The sequence below is a fragment of the Dendrobates tinctorius genome, unplaced genomic scaffold (assembly GCF_039654945.1).
Source record: "Dendrobates tinctorius isolate UK_male_01 unplaced genomic scaffold, ASM3965494v1 ptg000065l, whole genome shotgun sequence".
NCBI classification, from domain to species: domain Eukaryota; kingdom Metazoa; phylum Chordata; class Amphibia; order Anura; family Dendrobatidae; genus Dendrobates; species Dendrobates tinctorius.
The window spans coordinates 7,997,322-8,013,064 of NW_027361733.1; the positions used below are offsets into that span (position 1 = coordinate 7,997,322).

Here is a 15,743-nt window from a genome sequence, read left to right on the forward strand (position 1 = left end):
TATAGACCCCTCAAAGTGGCTTCAAATGTGATGTGGTCCTAAAAATAAAATGATGTTGTAAAAATGAGAAATCGCTGGTCAACTTTTAACCCTTATAACTTCCTAACAAAAAAAAATTTTGTTTCTAAAATTGTGCTGATGTAAAGTAAACATGTGGGAAATGTTAGTTATCAAGTTTTTTGTGTGCCGTATCTCTGTGATTTAAGGGCATAAAAATTCAAAGTTGGAAAAGTGCAAAATTTTCAAAATTTTTGCCAAATTTCCGTCTTTCTCAAAAATAGACGCAAGTTATTTGAATGAAATTTTACCACTAGCATGAAGTACAATATGTCACGAGAAAACAGTGTCAGAATCACCGGGATCCATGGAAGCGTTCCAGAGTTATGACCTCATAAAGGTACAGTGGTCAGAATTGTAAAAATTGGCCCGGTCATGAACGTGCAAACCACCCTTGGGGGTGAAGGGGTTAACAGAATAGAAGGGGCTTACGGATGTGTTATATCCAAAAACCCACTGGTCTGCTTACTGGGATATGTGGAGGAAATTGGAATAGTTAATAGTGAAAAACTTGCTATAGCCAGACTGCTATATGTAGCAAGAAAGCTGATTGCGAGGTACTGGATCAGGGAAGAACCACCTTCTGGGGGAGAGTTTGTGAAACAGGTGACTTACCGTATTTTTCGGACTATAAAACGCACCGGACCGTAAGACGCACCCCAATTTTCAGTAGGAAAATAGGGGAAAAAAAAATAATGTGTCAAATAGGGGTCCGTCTTACAGTCCGAATTCAGCTTACCTGGGAAGGGATCCGGCACAGGTGGAGAAGTAGTCACAGGGGTCATTCAGTGGTCCAGGCTCGTGCGGTGGCGGCTCTGTGCTGGGGCAGGTTGGTTGTGCTGGGGCAGCTGCGCTGGGGTAGGGGCAGCTGTGCTGGGGCTGGGGCAGCTGTGCTGGGGCTGGGGCAGCTGTGCTGGGGCAGGGGCAGCTGTGCTGGGGCAGGGGCAGCTGTGCTGGGGCAGCTGTCCTGGGGCAGGGGCATGCCCCCGGAGGCCACCGCAACATGGCGGCGGCCAGCAAGGGAAGTGCGGGGGCCTCTGGGCTGCAAAGAAATGCCGACGGAGCCGCCGCCCCTGCACCGGAGCACAGCCCGCTGCCACCACTGCATCGCAGAGCGCCGCCCGCTGCCACCACCGCAGAGCCCCGCCCGCTGCCACCAGCCACCAGGTTAGTACCGTGTATTGCGACCATAAGACGCAACCCCCACTTTCCCCTAAAATTTTGGGGGAAAAAAGTGCGTCTTATGGTCGGAAAAATACGGTATATCATTCAGCTGGAGGAGAGGCAATTGTAAAACCTATGAGAAGTTGTGGAATCCCTGGCTACAATATGGTACAGTTAACTGATGGGAATGTGCTATATTTTACATTGTTGGTGTTGTGGATAAACCCTTAATACCCGGCTATAGGAACATTTCTGTTTTGTATGGTTTGATCGACAATATAGGTAAAGAGAATGACTAATGGTAAATTACGGTGTAAGAGGAATCATATAGAGAAATGATGTTATATATGCTGTCTACATGGGGGGAGGTAGGGAGGGGTGTTCAGTTTTGTAAATCTATTGTTTTATGGAAGATTTACTGCATACACTGTATTTTGAATTCTGACTAATAAAAATCTATTTGATCAAAAAAAAAAAGAATCTAACATACTTGGGGTATAGTCAGACATCTTGGATACGTTCACATGGTTAGATACAACCAGTATTGAGATACTTTCTGCAGTGAGTGTATCCTTGTCTTCTCCAACTTGTTATGTCTGATTTATTGAGTCTGTATCTAACTATGAAAATGTGTCCAAGATGTTTGGCTCCGTATCCCACTGTGTAACGTGTATCTAAGCTTTCTAGATTAAATACATTTTCGAGTTTTGTATTTTGACATTTTGCAGATATTCAACAGACTTGGATTCAAAGATTTCTTACCTTGCAAAATGTATGTAAGCAGAGTTAGATACGTTTGTCATAGAACTAAGCTACCTTTATTTGGTGCCCGAGGGGCCGCACTTGCCAAGTAGGACGCCATTGGTGAGATTGCAGACATATTCTGACTTATGGATTTCTCTTGCAGTTGACCACAGCCGGATAAAGCTGCATCGAGAAGACAATGATTATATTAATTCCAGTCTAATCAAGATGGAGGAGGCACAGAGGAGCTACATCCTGACTCAGGTGAGCGCTGTCCTGCATCTCGTCCACTGCTCTCACTGTGCGCTGGTGGAGAAGAATGCTGGGAGCCTTGTCCCCTGCATGGGCCATGACAGGTGTGATAGGTGCACTGCATGATAATCGCTCCGATACATGTCACTGGTTCGGCCACAGCTTCAGTCCTGGGAGTGTTTGCTCCATGCAGAATATTAACTCCTGCTTGTCTTTTTTAGGGACCGTTACCCAACACCTGTGGACATTTCTGGGAGATGGTTTGGGAGCAAAAGAGCATCGGGGTTGTCATGCTGAACAGAGTCATTGAGAAGGGATCGGTGAGCGTCACTAAATTTCGTGTCTATAGGTGCAGCTCAGCCCCAGTCCAATACCAAGCCTGGGGCTAGATCCTGATAAATGGAAAGGAGTTACAGGGGTGCAGTGACCACCAGTGAGGGTGTGATGACTGCAGTTCATGGTCATAAGACACACTGTGGATATTATTCTGCCCTGACGGACTACACCTGTCCGAGCTTAACAAAGGGGGAATCCTGGAAAATAGAGAAGTCCAGGAATCTTCTCTAATGATGTGACCAACTATCTGTGGGGAAACTAGCTGACAACCAATTTGGCCAAAATCTACTACAGTAGACTAAACCTATGCCAAACCAGAGTGGCGGTAACAGCTCCCATCATAAGGGGCCCATATATTTTTGAACACAGTGTTTAAAGACCCCCTCCCTAACACACGGGCACGTTCAGGTGGACCAGAAGTCAATGGGGAAGGGGAGTAAGTTCTCAAGAGATGCCTCCAACCTCCAGCAGCTTATCAGCCAGGACAAAAAGGCATATAAATTCATGGTGCCAGTTCTTCTACCCCCCGACATCTGTAAGGCAGGGTCTGTAGGGCCCCATTCACATTTCCTGGTCTTCTGGTCTCGCCAAAATCGTAACATTAAGCCAGCAATTTTTATTCCATGCAGACATGGAATAGGCTTTGAGCAGTTGACCAGTGGTCTTCATCTTCTCTGCGGGCGTCTTTATTCCTTTTTATTTCCTTTTTTTTCCCTTCTTTCCCGTAGATAAAGTGTGCACAGTACTGGCCGAAGAAGGAGGACAGCCCTATGTTATTTGACGACACAAACTTGAAATTAACCCTGCTTTCCGAAGACATCAAATCCTATTACACAATCCGAGTGCTGCAGCTAGAGAACCTTGGTGTAAGTAGAGGGCACATGTACCTGCGAACGGTGTGGGGGGACACCGCTTTCCAATTTTTTTTGTATTAGTTCTATGGAAAGCAGGATAATGACCACAAATGATAATGATCCAGTTATTCTCTAGCATCCCTTAGGCTACTTTCACACATCCGGTGTGTGGGGTCCGGCGGCGTGCGGCGAAAAGCCGGGCCGCCGGATCCGGCCTGCAGCCGTGACACAGGATGTGGGTGCGGCGAGACGATACGGCTCGGACATTATTAAAGGAGCCGCAGGACGAGGTGGACAGAGGCAGCCAATGAGACAGCTGCTGAAAGGGAGGTGAGGGGAGGAGAGGATAGGAGAGGGGAGGAGAGGAGAGGGGAGAGAGAGAGACATGGGGCGTTAACACTTAGTGTCCAGGCAAGAGAATCTCTCTCTCTTGCCGGGCACTTGTGGGGTTAACCCCACAGAGAGATCTCTCTCTCTCACCCAGACACTGTGAGTGTTAACCCCACAAGTGCCCGGCGAGCGAGATCTCTCACAAGTGTCCGGGTGACAGAGAGAGATCTCTCTCGCCGGGCACTTGTGGGGTTAACATTCACAGAGTCCGGGCATGCGCTGTGGAAAAAGCCGGTCCGGCGCTGACAAAAAACGTTGCAGGGAACGTTTTTGCAGATGCCGGACGGCTAATTTATGCCGTGTCCGGCAACAACCGGACACGACGCATAACCATCCGGCACGATGCGGCGCCCATGAAAGCTTATGGGACAAAACCGGATCCGGTGCTGGATCCGGTTATTAAAAATTTCGCCGCATCGTGCCGGATGACACAAACCGGATGTGTGAAAGAGGCCTTACCCCCCACTGAGTGGACCAGGTCAGATCCTGCAAAACAATCCCATATTATGTATACAGGATCTGTCCACCAACTCGTGCACTCAAAGGGCTCGTCCATGTTTCCTTATGTAGAACCCTTGGTGCAGAATGCCAGTTAGACGTCTGCTATTCTGACAGCTGTGATCTGATTGGTTGCCCTCTGCTGTCTCCGCTAGTTTTGAGACACACCCTCGGGACTCCTGGCCCACTTCGCTCACCCGCCACAATCTTTTTGTTTTTGCAGACACAGGAGACCAGGGAGATCCTGCACTTTCATTATACCACGTGGCCAGACTTCGGGGTCCCAGAGTCTCCAGCGTCATTCCTCAACTTCTTGTTTAAAGTGCGAGAGTCCGGATCCCTGAACCCTGAGCACGGGCCCATTGTGGTGCACTGCAGCGCTGGCATCGGACGCTCGGGCACCTTCTGTCTGGTGGACACCTGTTTGCTGCTGGTGAGTAGAAACGCAAACCAAATAGAACGTTAGGGGGGTCTAGGAGTCCGAGTTTAAGAAGATAATTTCCCACTCATTTCTAAGCCGTGATTGGTAATGGATGACCCCTATTTCTGCTCTGGTATCGGGGGCACCCATCATGGCATATTATGATGTAATGGCTACTGGGGGGGACAGACCCCAAACTATCGGACTCTTTTTCTTAACTCCGTAGATGGATAAGAGGAAAGATCCGTCATCGGTGGACATTAAACAGGTCTTACTGGAAATGAGAAAGTACAGGATGGGTCTCATCCAGACGGCTGATCAGCTGCGGTTCTCCTATCTGGCAGTGATCGAGGGGGCCAAGTTCATCATGGGGGACTCTTCTGTGCAGGTCAGGAATCGCTGTGAATATTTGGGGAGCTGTTTATGGCACACTTCTGTATAGTTGTATAATGCACATAGAGATGTAATCTCACATCCCTTAAATACATGCAGTTACTTCTCCTTACAGCAGTACTAGGTCATCACCAATCCACAGTATAGGCGATGAAGACCCCACCGATCTCCAAAAAGAGTCACTTCTGTTCCCCATATGGAAGTAGTGGCAGTGTGCATGCTGATCGGCTGCGCCATTTATTCTCTATGGCATGGAGATCATGGAAACTTGCACACCTTTTGCAGGGTTTTTTCCGGTCAGCTCACTTCCGTTGCGGGAGGCTAGTGTGGTTGGCCCACCCGGGACGTGTGATCATCAGGTAATATAATAGAACACACGCATGATACCTGCCGATTACACACGTGGCCGGTATTGGTAGACATGCCATCTGCACCGCATTCCTTTATGAAGCTGAAGTGAGCGGAGCTGGAGTAACCCTTCGGTAGCTGCTTGATCATTATCTGCACTTCACTTACTTTGGCTATTTTCGCCATCTAGAAAGTGGCATATTCACACCTGAAATCTTCATTTTAAAACACGAACTGCAGCAACTCCTCTCCTTGCATTTTAAGTTCTCCACCCACAAGCTTGCTGACTGTTTTGAAACTACCTGCAGAATAGTGAGTGCAGCTCTGGAGTATAATACAGGATGTAACTCAGGATCAGTATAGAATGAATATTGTAATGTATGTACACAGTGACTGCACCAGCAGAATAGTGCGTGCAGCTCTGGAGTATAATACAGGATGTAGCTCAGGATCAGTACAGGATAGTGACTGCACCAGCAAAATAGTGAGTGCAGCTGTGGAGTATAATACAGGATGTAACTCCAGATCAGTACAGGATAAGTAATTTAATGTATGTACATAGTGACTGCACCAGCAGAATAGTGAGCACAGCTCTGGAGTATAATACAGGATGTAACTCAGGATCAGTACAGGATAAGTAATGTAATGTATGTCCACAGTGACTGCACCAGCAGAATAGTGCGTGCAGCTCTGGAGTATAATACAGGATGTAACTCAGGATCAGTACAGGATAAGTAATGTATGTCCACAGTGACTCCACCAGCAGAATAGTGAGTGCAGCTCTGGGGTATAATGCAGGATGTAACTCAGGATCAGTTCAGGATAAGTAATGTAATGTATGTACACAGTATCTCCACCAGCAGAATAGTGAGTGCAGCTCTGGAGTATAATACAGGATGTAACTCAGGATCAGTACAGGATAAGTAATGTATGTACACAGTATCTCCACCAGCAGAATAGTGAGTACAGCTCTGGAGTATAATACAGGATGTAACTCAGGATCAGTACAGGATAAGTAATGTAATGGGTGTACACAGTATCTCCACCAGCAGAATAGTGAGTACAGCTCTGGAGTATATTACAGGATGTAACTCAGGATTTCAGCAACTGCTGTCTTTTTAATTCATACCTATGTTATAGTGGGATGTTATGTAAATGGAGGCTGATTTTGTATAATTCCTATTGGTATTGGCTTCTATATTTACTGCAGGAACAATGGAAAGAATTATCTAATGAAGACATGGACCCACCTCCAGAACACACCCCACCTCCACCCAGACCCCCCAAGCGCACCTCAGAGACCCTGAATGGACGGATGCATGACCAACAAGAGTTCTTCTCCCAGCAGGTTGTGGAAGAGGTTATAAAACGAGCAGTGAGCGTGGTGGAGGAGAGCATTCCAGATGGCAGAGCTCACCTGGGCTCTCAGCCCCCAGCAGATAGGTTGGTGACTCTAAAATAAGTGGGTAACAGACACAGTGTGGCAACATTTTTAAGGTGGATTTTTCGCTCACAGTCTCCCGAACTGCACCTGGAGATGGAATCAATGAGCCAAATCAGAAAAGTGCAGTGCAGTTTTCTATGCCTGAGCTATCGATTGTTTTAAAGGGTCAGTAACCCTCAAAGTGAATGGATGGGCCTCTGGAAGTTTTTATCACTGGATATACAGATGTGTCAAATTTTAATTTATTGGAGAAAGGTTAGCGAGGTTTTGGCCACTGCGACAGCCAGACTGCGCTACTAATATGGCTGAAACCATGTGCATCTGCACTTGCGCCAGTCAAACATGACTGGTTGCCGACCATGTCACCCTGGACAGACTTTGCTAATTTATCATTTTACTCATATTTTTCTACTCATATTTTTCTTCTCATCCATCTCTCTTACAGCCTTTGTCACAACACTGAGCTTAGAAGGAGAAACTTGGGCGACCTGATCCCTTCTTCATCCAACCCCGACGAGACGACCAAACCAGACAACACAGACGACAGAAACGGCAGCCAGGAATGGAAGTCGTGGGCAATAAACGTGTGCGTATTCACAGTGCTGACCGTGGGGGCGATCCTGTGCTACAGAGTGTGGTACCATTAACGAACGCTCGACCCGGGCCGCATCCGACTTCATCACCCAGGTGCAAGTGAGACGTATTTGGAACCAAATGAGGAGGACGAGGAGCTGAGCGAAGCTTTTACAGCTGGAGTCGCAGTGCACTAATGGTGTCTCCGAGCCCTGACGCCCCACGGAGAGATTCCTCACATCTCAGGGCATTTCTACATCTATTCAGGAGTAAACACAGATAATGCCAAATATATCTCTATATATATATTTTTTTTTTTCTTTTTGAAATAAAATCATGACAACACATTGTTGTTTCTTTTTGGCCAGGGTTTTTTTTTTTTTTTTTTAAGGAGTACGTATTTTATTTCCTTTTGCATCGGTTTACCGGAACCACAAGCAATTTGGATAACGCTTGTAATTTTTTATTTTTGTGTATGGAACCAGTTGATTTCTTTATAATGAACGTCCCTCAAAAAGCCACCCTCCCCTCCCCTGCATCCTGAAAAGAACACGTTGGAGGAATGTACTTTTTTAAATTTTCTTTTGGAGCGGAAGGCGTCATTTGTATTAATAGGAATTTTGACTATCTGAGGGGGGAGGGGGGAGCTGAGACATTGTATAGATTGTCTTCTTTCTTGTTTTGGTTATCTTGTTGTGGGCTGTGCCTGACACTTATCCTCATTGTTTCTGTTACAAAAAGCTTCAATGTCATTTCCATGTTTTTGTTTGTTTTTTTTTTTTGTAGGAGAAGCATCTGGGTTTTTTTTGGTTTTTTTTTTTACGTTTTTGCTCAGGGCAGTCCAAAAAAATTTTTTCTTGCCCCGTTTTGTATCACGTTGGACTTGCATTGGTCATACTCTCCATTGGTCCTGACTGATGCACACGTTCCTCTTACAGCACGTTATATATACCAGCATTTCAACCATACGGTGCCTCAGAACCGGAGTGCTAGTCCATCTCTTTAGCCCCCCCACCCTCCCACGCGTTTCACCGGCTAACAATAAAGAATGTCTCTATGCCGGCAGAGCAGACTTTCAGGTCATGACTGTTCTTAGATCTCACCATCGGTGCTCGGGGAGTAATAAACCACTTTGCTGGGACTGAGCCGTGTGCACGGGGGCTTCACTTGTCACCACAGTAGTGTCCGAAGGTCTGTGTCAGTCCGCTTTATGGCTGTTGTGTCATCCATCTGTATAAGCTTTTTTTTTTTCTTGCCTTTTACATTTATACACAGTACAATGTGTTGGGTTGTGTAACCAACACCATTTGGAAGGGGAGGAAATGGGAGATGGGGGGGGTTGATGTTTAGTGAACTTTACAATACTGTTTAGACCGAATGCAATACAGAAATGCACTTGTGACACGTGAATGTGTTATGGATTTATGTGCTGATTCAATAAAGTTATATCCCCCCTTCCATCTGTCCGTGCCCCCGTGTGGTTTATGGCTGGTCTGTCCCAGTGTTGTTTTCCTGATTGTGATTTGGACCCATCTATATCAATCTGTTCAAGGGCTCATTCAGACAAGTGCTTCATACGGGTGATGTGTGCTGTCCGAGTAACTAGCCGACAGCGCTAATACCAATGTTATTTAATAGGGCTGCAAATGCTAGAAGTGGTGGGTGTAAAGCCGCACTGCCAGAGATTCAAAAGGTTATGGGCCCCTTATGATGGGAGCTGTCACCCCCAATCTGGTTTGGCACAAGTCTAGTAGCATAACTGATCATCTGCTATAAGTGCCGGCCAAAGGGCGGCGCTCATAGCTGATCAGCAGTGACCACCACAGGGGTCTCATGGAGACCCCGGGTTGACATGCCAACCCATCGGCACAGAATTAGTGACTCGCTTCCAGCATATCCATGTTAAATGCCGCCGTATGAGATTGACAGCAGCAGGACTTAACATGTTAACAACCGCTGGTGGATTGCGATTCCACCTGCGGCTGTTTAGGGGCACATGTCAGCTGATGAAATCCGCTGTCATGTGCCGGAAAACATGCAGGCTCAGAGCTGGAGTTTGCATGGAATGCAGGGACACAACCTAAGACGTACCTATACTACATAGGTCTTGAAGGGGTTACAAAAGTGGCATATTGCCTCTTCAGAGATTAAGAGGACTAGAACTGTAGCGCCACCTACTGGAAATAGCAGTCCTAAAAGTCAACATTGACCCTCTAAGGTTATGTGTCCCAAAAGTGCTGCCCCCTTTTGTACGTGCAATGATTGAACACATGCGGAATCACCGCATCCTATAATTAGACTGTGATATTTATCTTGCGGAGCCTGTGCATCTCCGCAAGATAAATAGACATGCTACGGTCTATAAAGATGCTCCCCATGTGCGCTTACGCAGGTCTGCCACCTGCGTCTTTGTACGCGTAGTGGAGAAGGGAGTTTATAAAATCCCCACCACTATGCTGTAACAACTGGATGCTGGGGCTATACGCAGCGTCCAATCCGCAGCAAATCCTGACCATGGAAACATACCCTAATGATCCTTGCCACATGACAGGATAAAAGACATACCAGAATCGCTCCATTTATAGACACTGTTTCGGTGTGGCGCTTATCAGTGCTAAATGTGAGATCTGTTTTGCCGGGTGAGATGCAACTAAATTTGATCCAAGGGGTTTCTCCTTGTGGAGCGTAACATGGCAAGCCTGGCATGCTAATGTGAGGAGAGTTTTAAGCCATGTATGCTCCTCTGGGAAATTAAATATGCAAATATTTTACTTCAGAGAGGAAGAGGACTAGAACTCTAGTGCCATCTACTGGAAATAGCAATCAGAAAAGTCAATATAGAACCTTTTAACAAGTATTGTAGCGTGACAGAGGATAGAGCCAAACCAAAATCACAATTTGCAGACGTGTTTTGCGGTATTGCACCTCCTTAGTGCAAAGCATGAGGTCTAATTTGACCAATAGGGGGAAATTTGCATATTTAATTTCCTAGAGAAGTATTGCAAGGCCTACAAGTCTCCTTACACTGGCATGTCACTCTCAACAAGAAAAGACCCTAAAAAGCTGAGAAGTCGGATATACAGTTAGGTCCATATATATTTGGACAGAGACATTTTTCTAATTTTGGTTCTAGACATTACCACAATGAATTTTAAACTAAACAATTCAGATGCAGTTGAAGTTGAGACTTTCAGCTTTCATTTGAGGGTATCCACATTAAAATTGGGTGAAGGGTTTAGGAGTTTCAGCTCCTTAACATGTGCCACCCTGTTTTTAAAGGGACCAAAAGTAATTGGACAATTGACTCCAAGGCTATTTCATGGACAGGTGTGGGCAATCCCCTCCTTATGTCATTCTCAATTAAGCAGATAAAAGGCCTGGAGTTGATTTGAGGTGTGGTGCTTGCATTTGGAAGGTTTTGCTGAGAAGGAAACATGCGGCGGTCAAAGGAGCTCTCCATGCAGGTGAAACAAGCCATCCTCAAGCTGCAAAAACAGAAAAAACCCATCCGAGAAATTGCTACAACATTAGGAGTGGCAAACTCTACAGTTTGGTACATCCTGAGAAAGAAAGAAGGCACTGGTGAACTCATCAATGCAAAAAGACCTGGGCGCCCACGGGAGACAACAGTGGTGGATGATCGCAGAATAGTCTCCATGGTGAAGAGAAACCCCTTCACAACAGCCAACCAAGGGAACAACACTCTCCAGGAGGTAGGCGTATCAATATCCAAATCTACCATAAAGAGAAGACTGCATGAAAGTAAATACAGAGGGTTCACTGCACCGTGCAAGCCACTGATAAGCATCAAGAATAAAAAGGCTAGACTGGACTTTGTTAAAAAACATCTAAAAAAGCCAGGACAGTTCTGGAAGAACATTCTTTGGACAGATGAAACCAAGATCAACCTCTACCAGAATGATGGAAAGAGAAAAGTATGGCGAAGGCGTGGTACAGTTCATGATCCATACCACATCTGTAAAACACGGCGGAGGCATTGTTATGGCTTGGGCATGCATGGCTGCCAGTGGCACTGGGTCACTAGTGTTTATTGATGATGTGACACAGGACAGAAGCAGCCGAATTAATTCTGAGGTATTCTGAGCCATACTGTGTGCTCAGATCCAGCCAAATGCAGCCAACCTGATTGGTCGCCGTTTCATACTACAGATGGACAATGACCCAAAACATAAAGCCGAAGCAACCCAGGAGTTTATTAAAGCAAAGAAGTGGAATATTCTTGAATGGCCAAGTCAGTCACCTGATCTCAACCCAATTGAGCATGCATTTCACTTGTTAAAGACTAAACTTCAGACAGAAAGGCCCACAAACAAGCAGCAACTGAAAACCACCGCAGTGAAGGCCTGGCAGAGCATCAAAAAGGAGGAAACACAGCGTCTGGTGATGTCCATGAGTTCAAGACTTCAGGCAGTCATTGAGAACAAAGTACTAGAAATGAACATTTTATTTACAATTATTTAATCTGTGCAATTACTTTTGGTCCCTTTAAAAACAGGGTGGCACATGTTAAAGAGCTGAAACTCCTAAACCCTTCATCCATTTTTAATGTGGATACCCTCAAATGAAAGTCTGAACTTCAACTGCATCTGAATTGTTTTGTTTAAAATTCATTGTGGTAATGTCTAGAACCAAAATTAGAAAATTGTTGTCTCTGTCCAAATATATATGGACCGTACATATATATATACAGAAAGTAATTTTGGCACAAAACAAATTTTTTTTATATAATTCAGCTTTTTGGGGCTTTTTACAACGTATTCAGCCCCCAAAAAAATACATTGCAAAAAAGCATTAATAAAGCAGTGTTCAATACAGGGGACAGCCACTGTGAACTGAGCACCCAGGTTCAGATTAGCGACTACACATACATAGAATGGTAGAAGTTGGCAGGGACCTTCTGAGTCTTCTGGTCCAACCCCCTGCTTAAAGCAGGATTCACTGAATCATCCCAGTCATATGTCTGTCCAGCCTCTGTTTGAAGACTTCCATTGAAGGAGAACTCACCACCTCTTGTGGCAGTCTGTTCCACTCATTGATTACCCTAACTGTCAAAAAGTTTTTTCTAATATCTAATTTGTCTCTCCTCACATTCAGTTTCATCCCATTGCTTCTAGTATTTCCTTGTGCAAATGAGAATAAAGATGATCCTTCTACAATGTGACAGCCCTTGAGATATTTATAGACACCTATTAAATCTCCTGTCATTCTTTTTTGAAAGCTAAACTTTCCCAAATCCTGTAACCTTTCCTCATAGGACATGGTTTGCAGATCGGTCACCATTCTGGTCGCTCTTCTCTGAACTTGCTCCAGTTTGTTGATGCCTTTTTTTGAGATGTGGTGCCCAAAACTGCACACAGTATTCCAGATGAGGTCTGACCAAAGAGGAGTAGTGGGGGATAATGACTTCATGTGATCTAGACTGTATGCTTCTCTTAATACATCCCTGAATTGTATTTGCCTTTTTTGCTGCTGCATCACACTTGACTCGTGCAGTCTGTGATCTATTAGTATTTAGTATACCCAAATCTTTTTCACATGTGCTGTTACTTAGCCCTATTCCTCTCGGTCTGTATATGCTTTTTTCATTTTTAAATCCCAGATGTAGTACTCTGCATTTGTCCCTGTTAAAAACTGTTCTGTTAGTTGCTTCTCTAGTATTAGCTATCCCTCCTAGCTTCATGTCATCAGCAAATTTAATCAGTTTACCCTCAATTCCTTCATCTAAATCGTTGCTAAAGATGTTGAACAATACAGGGCTCAGGACAGAGCCCTGTGGTACCCCACTTGAGACATTCTTAAAACTGGAAGTGAAGCCATTTACGACCACTCTTTGGGTCCAATCACTAAGCCAGTTATGAATCCACCTTACAGTTGCCTTGTCCATTCCATAATTAGCCATTTTTTCAATAAGGATGGTGGGAGATACTTTGTCAAATGCTTTGCTGAAGTCAAGATATACTATATCTACAGCATTTCCCTGATCCACCCAGTCATTGATTCTGTCATAATAGAAGGAAATTTAGTCTGACATGACTTATTGGTTGCAAACCCATGCTGACTCTGGTTAATCACTTCATTCTTATCCAGGTACTTAGATACATGTTGTTTAATAATTTGTTCAAATATCTTTCCTGGTATAGAAGGGTCACCAGCCTATAGTTCCTTGGGTCCACCTTCCCATTTTTCAAGATGGGGACAACATTTGCTCTTCTCCTGTCCTACAAGAGTGATTCAAAAATTTCTTCTGCTATCTCCTTCAGTACTCTGAGGTGTAATTCATCTGGACCTGGAGACTTGAATTAATTTGTTAGCTAAGTGTTTCCTCACTATCTTTCTGTTTATAGATATCCTGGATTCTTCTATTCCTTTAATAGGACAGTGAAGAGAGAAAACAGATAAAAGATAGGAATTTAAAAGTTCGGGCTTCTCAACATCCTTTCTTACCATTTCATCATTTTCATCTTGTAAAAATCCTATAGCATCTTTGATTTTTCTTTTACTTTTGACATATCCCCAAAATCCTTTTTTATTGCTTTTGATGTCTCTTGTAAGCCTTAATTCATTATCAACTTTAGCTATCTGATTCATGCCCTGCAGCTTCTGCTGACAGTATTATAATCTTCTTTAGATATGCCTCCCTCTTTCCATTTGAGAGCCATTTCTTTTTAGCATGTGTTTAAGTTCTGTGTTCATCCATCCTGTTTCCTTAAAGGCTTGCTATTCTTTGATCTTTTCAGAATTGTTAACGATTGTGCTTTGAGAATCTAATTTTTCAAAATTTTCCATCCTTCCTGGACATTTTTGTCCTTAAGGATATCCAGCCATTGGATCCCTCTGATTCGCTTTTTGAGTCCCTTAAAATCTGCCTTTCTGAAATCTAACCTTGAAGTCTGAGTTCACAGGTCTTCCTCTTCTAGTTATCTAAAATGTTAAAATAGCATGGTTGCTACTAGAGATAAGCAAATATTTCAATGTTTGATTCGGATTACGTTCGCCGAATTTGCAATATTTGCCAATTAGTTCATCGAATATTCGCCGAATGTTACCGAACGCCATTCACGTCAATGGGAGGCAAAAACAAACGCATGCACAACACCTTAGAACGGCCTCAAATGCTGCCAAAACACATCAAATGAGGGACAGACACCAGGAAAGTGACCTCAATTCTCCCACAGTACAAACTGCAGCATGGAGCTGCAGCAATCAGCCAGACATGAGGTATCTGGGTCTGGGATAGCATTTACAGCTTTCCAATGAACATCACAGTAAAGGCCCCGTCACACTAAGCGACTCACCAGCGATCCCGACACCGATATCAAGGTGTCAGGATCGCTGGTAAGTCGCTATGTGATCGCTGGTGAGCTGTCACACAGACAGCTTCACCAGCGATCAGCACAGCGATGCCGAGCGCCCGGCATCGCTGACTATCGCTGTAGAAAATAGAATCAAAATAAAAAATATAGTTATTCTCACCTTCCGACGTCCCGTTCAGCCATCCCGCCTCTCTCCACGCTCCGGTCCCAGTGATCCTTTGCACGAATGACCGCGAGATGTCACGGTCTCGCGGGATAACAAAGTCTCGCAGTCATTCATGCAAAGGATCACTGGGACCGGAGCGTGGAGAGAGGCAGGATGGCTGAACGGGACATCGGAAGGTGAGAATAACTATATTTTTTATTTTTTTTATTATTTTTTTTACACCTGATCGCTGGTCTCCCGCTGTCACACACAGCGATGCGTGCTGGCCAGCGGGAGACCAGCGACCAAAGAAATGTCCAGAGGTTTCTTGCAGCGATCAGCGATACCGGCAGGGGGGCCGCTCACTGATCGCTGTCACACACAGCGATCTTGCTGGTGAGATCGCTGTTACGTCACAAAAGTTGTGACTCAGCAGCGATCTCGCTACCGAGATTGCTTAGTGAGACGGGGCCTTTAGACGAGGTGGGTGAGGGATCGGTGTGGGGCCACTTTGCTGGGAGCCCTGATAACACATGCAACACCTCTATTTGGTTTCATGCTGAGCCACACTCAGCACAAATATCTGTTTTCTAGACTACCATTGTCACAAAAATTTAAGGATAGTAACACGGGTAGTTGAGTGCATGGAAGTGGAGTCCTGCCTGTCTCGGAGGCCTACTGCTACAGGCAACATACGTGAAGGAGACCTAACCAGGAGTGTTCACATTTCCAAAAATTATTGGCAGACACCACCAAAGTGGCATCAATTTCATCACAGAAATAGTAGAAT

General features: G+C 44.9%; 1 protein-coding gene across 2 annotated transcripts in view; it reads left to right on the forward strand.

The window, feature by feature from the left end:
* Positions 1–8,934, forward strand: part of PTPN1 (protein tyrosine phosphatase non-receptor type 1) — a 79,354-nt gene extending 70,420 nt beyond the window's left edge. For both annotated transcript variants that reach the window (XM_073580598.1, XM_073580599.1), the window contains 7 exons: positions 2,129–2,229; positions 2,439–2,537; positions 3,282–3,419; positions 4,519–4,728; positions 4,943–5,104; positions 6,668–6,900; positions 7,347–8,934. In XM_073580598.1, coding sequence (XP_073436699.1) covers positions 2,129–2,229; positions 2,439–2,537; positions 3,282–3,419; positions 4,519–4,728; positions 4,943–5,104; positions 6,668–6,900; positions 7,347–7,548 — 1,145 coding nt within the window. In that variant the 3' untranslated portion in view covers positions 7,549–8,934. The remainder of the gene's footprint in view (positions 1–2,128; positions 2,230–2,438; positions 2,538–3,281; positions 3,420–4,518; positions 4,729–4,942; positions 5,105–6,667; positions 6,901–7,346) is intronic.
* The last annotated feature ends 6,809 nt before the right edge of the window (positions 8,935–15,743 follow it).